Raw genomic sequence first — 2,688 nt, forward strand, 5'->3', positions numbered from 1 at the left:
GGAGGGGGGGGTTTGGGGGCTCTGGGGGGTGCCCACAACCCCCTCAGCACCCTTAGAGTGAGGACAGGAGGATTTGGTAGGACCCCTCCCATGGGAACCAGCAGCCCCCCAGCATGGGACAGGCAGCACAATGTCCCCACCCATGTCCTGGTACCCTCCCTGCTGGGATCACAGCTCCTGGGAAGCCACCCCTGAGCCTGCAGTGGGGCTCCAAGCAGCTTTGGGTGTCCCCAGACCCAATGGGGTGACCTGGAACTACAGGATGCCACCAACTGCTGGGGTCCCAGCAGGATCTGGGTTGTTGTCCCAACCCAGTGGGGGATCCAGCACCGGGAGCAGATGTAGGTAGGAATGGGGTGTGTTGATCATGTCTGCACCCCACAAATGGCCATCATGGGAGTGTGGGCTTGGCCTTGAGTTGGCAGACAGGGTTTTGGGTCCTTCTCCAAGCCAACCTTGCCATGGTGGCCCCATCCCCAGGTGTTCCCAGGATGGCCCAGGCCGGTGTCCCCATCCTTGGTGGCTCCTACCACCCTGGGAAGCTCCCCAGTTCCCCCAGCTCTCCCCAGTCCCCCCCCCAGCTCAGGCTGCAGCTCCCAGGGGAGCTGGTTTTGGCACAAAGCTCCTGGAGAACCCGGGGCTCCTGCTCCCATCTCTGGGGTGTGAGATCCCAGCTCCCTGCTGGGAAACGTGTCCAGGCAGAGCCCTGCGCTGCAAGATGGGCCTGAAATGTTCCCTGGGCCTGATTATTCATTCCTTTTTTCTTCTTTGTGTTGGTTTTTTTTTGGGTGTTTGTTCTGGGCCCCCACCCTCAGCACTCTCTTGGCAGTTAAATTAAGGATTGTGATATTAATTCCAAGTGTAAGTCACCCAGAACAGCAGCTGATGAGGTTGTGTCCCCCCTAAAGTGGCCACCCTGGCGTGGGGTAAAACAGAAAATATCCCCAAATCGACCCAAATTTCCATTCCCCTTTGAAGTCCTGTCCCCATTTGCCACCGGGGGGGCTGGAGCTGTGGTGGTGCAGGGGTGGGATGGGTGATGGGAACCCCTGGGGGGATCCCTGGGAAGCTCTTGTGCCACCTCTGACCTTCCCCTCCGGCTCCGTAGGTGGGAGAGACGTTTTCTCCTGAAACGAGTCCCAACCAGCTGATCAAAATAGAGTCCCTCAAGGTGACGGTCGACTTCTTGAAGGTGCCCTTGGGCCTGAAGAAGCCCCCTCTGAAGGAGGCCCTGGCTGCTGTCCCAGGGCCGGGGAGACCCAAGGTCCTCGGCGTGGAGCGGCACAAGCCCCGGCGCCCCGACACCATGGACAATGAGTCGCAGTACTCGGGCTATTCCTACAAATCCGGGCACTCCCGCAGCTCCCGCAAGCACAGGTGAGGGGTTGGTGGGGTTTCCCTGTCCCCAGTGGGGTGTTGCTACCCTGGGGTACCCACCTTGCTCCCTCCTCCTGCCTTCCAGGGACCGGCGGGACCGACATCGCTCCAAGAGCCGGGACGGGAGTCGGGGGGACAAGTCGGTGACCATCCAAGCACCTGGAGAGCCCTTGTTGGACAATGAGTCCACTCGGGGGGACGAGAGGGTGAGTTGGGCAGGGGGGAAGGAAAGGGTGGGCGTCTTGGGGGTGCTGCTGAGGGTGGGAGCTGCTGGGGGGAGCCAGGGGGGCTCCCGGTGTTCCCGGTGGAGCCAATCGGGCTGACCCGTGGCTGTGGGAAGGAGGCAAGAGAAAGGGGGTCCTGGCATCCCAGGGGAGCAACCAGGGTGGGCACGGGCTGTGCCCAGGGTGGAAAACACCCTAGGGATCTAATCCCTAGGGATCAACTCCCTGGGGATCCACTCCTGAGGGTGTAAACTCCAGCTCCTGGCTCGGTGCCAGCCGGGCCGCGTCAAGGTGTGATCATTCCAGCCCAGCTCCCATGGGATCACTCTGGGAAGTGGGTTGGGTGTGAAGGAGCCCATCCCAAGCTCCATCCCTCCACCAGCTGCCTGATCCTGGGGGGATCCCTTGGCGTGGAGCTGCCGTGCCCCCTGTGCTGGGTGCTGGTGGAGCTCCAGCTTTCATCATTCCCAGCCGCCCACGCCGGTGGCTCCGGCTCTTTTCATCTTCCCTCACTGAGGAGCCGGCGCCGGCGGAGCTGGGGGTGGTGGTGGCTGAGCCTGCCCTGTCCAGTCGTGGCCAGGGAAAGCCCGTGGAATCATGGATTTCCCTGGAAATGGGTAGAGAGATGGACTGGTCTTCCTTGGACCCTCCTGCACTCCACACCTTCCCAGCCGCCCACGCCGGTGGCTCCGGCTCTTTTCATCTTCCCTCACTGAGGAGCCGGCGCCGGCGGAGCTGGGGGTGGTGGTGGCTGAGCCTGCCCTGTCCAGTCGTGGCCAGGGAAAGCCCGTGGAATCATGGATTTCCCTGGAAATGGGTAGAGAGATGGACTGGTCTTCCTTGGACCCTCCTGCACTCCACACCCCTCTGGAAAAACCCCTGGGTTGGGGCTTTTGGTTTTGCGGTTTAGCCGCTTCTCCTCCCTCTCCCGAGGTTTTAACTGGGGAAGGGTCTTTTCCACACCCTTCCTGCTGGAGGGAAGGGGGGAGTCTTGGAAGAGGTGGGAGACCTGGTTGGCTCTGAGCTGCTGGTGACTTGGTCCTGCCCTGGAGGAGCAGCAGCCGCCGGCGCGGCGGCGGCACCGCGG

The 2,688-nt window shown here is 62.2% G+C and overlaps 1 protein-coding gene across 2 annotated transcripts in view; it reads left to right on the top strand.

Moving 5' to 3' along the window:
- Positions 1–1,306: 1,306 nt before the first annotated feature.
- VANGL2 (VANGL planar cell polarity protein 2) overlaps positions 1,307–2,688 on the top strand; it is an 8,072-nt gene continuing 6,690 nt past the window's right edge. For both annotated transcript variants that reach the window (XM_010003836.1, XM_010003837.1), the window contains exons 1-2: positions 1,307–1,377; positions 1,463–1,583. In XM_010003836.1, the coding sequence (XP_010002138.1) occupies positions 1,307–1,377; positions 1,463–1,583 (192 nt within the window). The remainder of the gene's footprint in view (positions 1,378–1,462; positions 1,584–2,688) is intronic.

Source organism: Chaetura pelagica, unplaced genomic scaffold, assembly GCF_000747805.2.
Source record: "Chaetura pelagica isolate M959 unplaced genomic scaffold, ChaPel_1.0 scaffold1418, whole genome shotgun sequence".
In the NCBI taxonomy this organism is placed as follows: Eukaryota; Metazoa; Chordata; class Aves; order Apodiformes; family Apodidae; genus Chaetura; species Chaetura pelagica.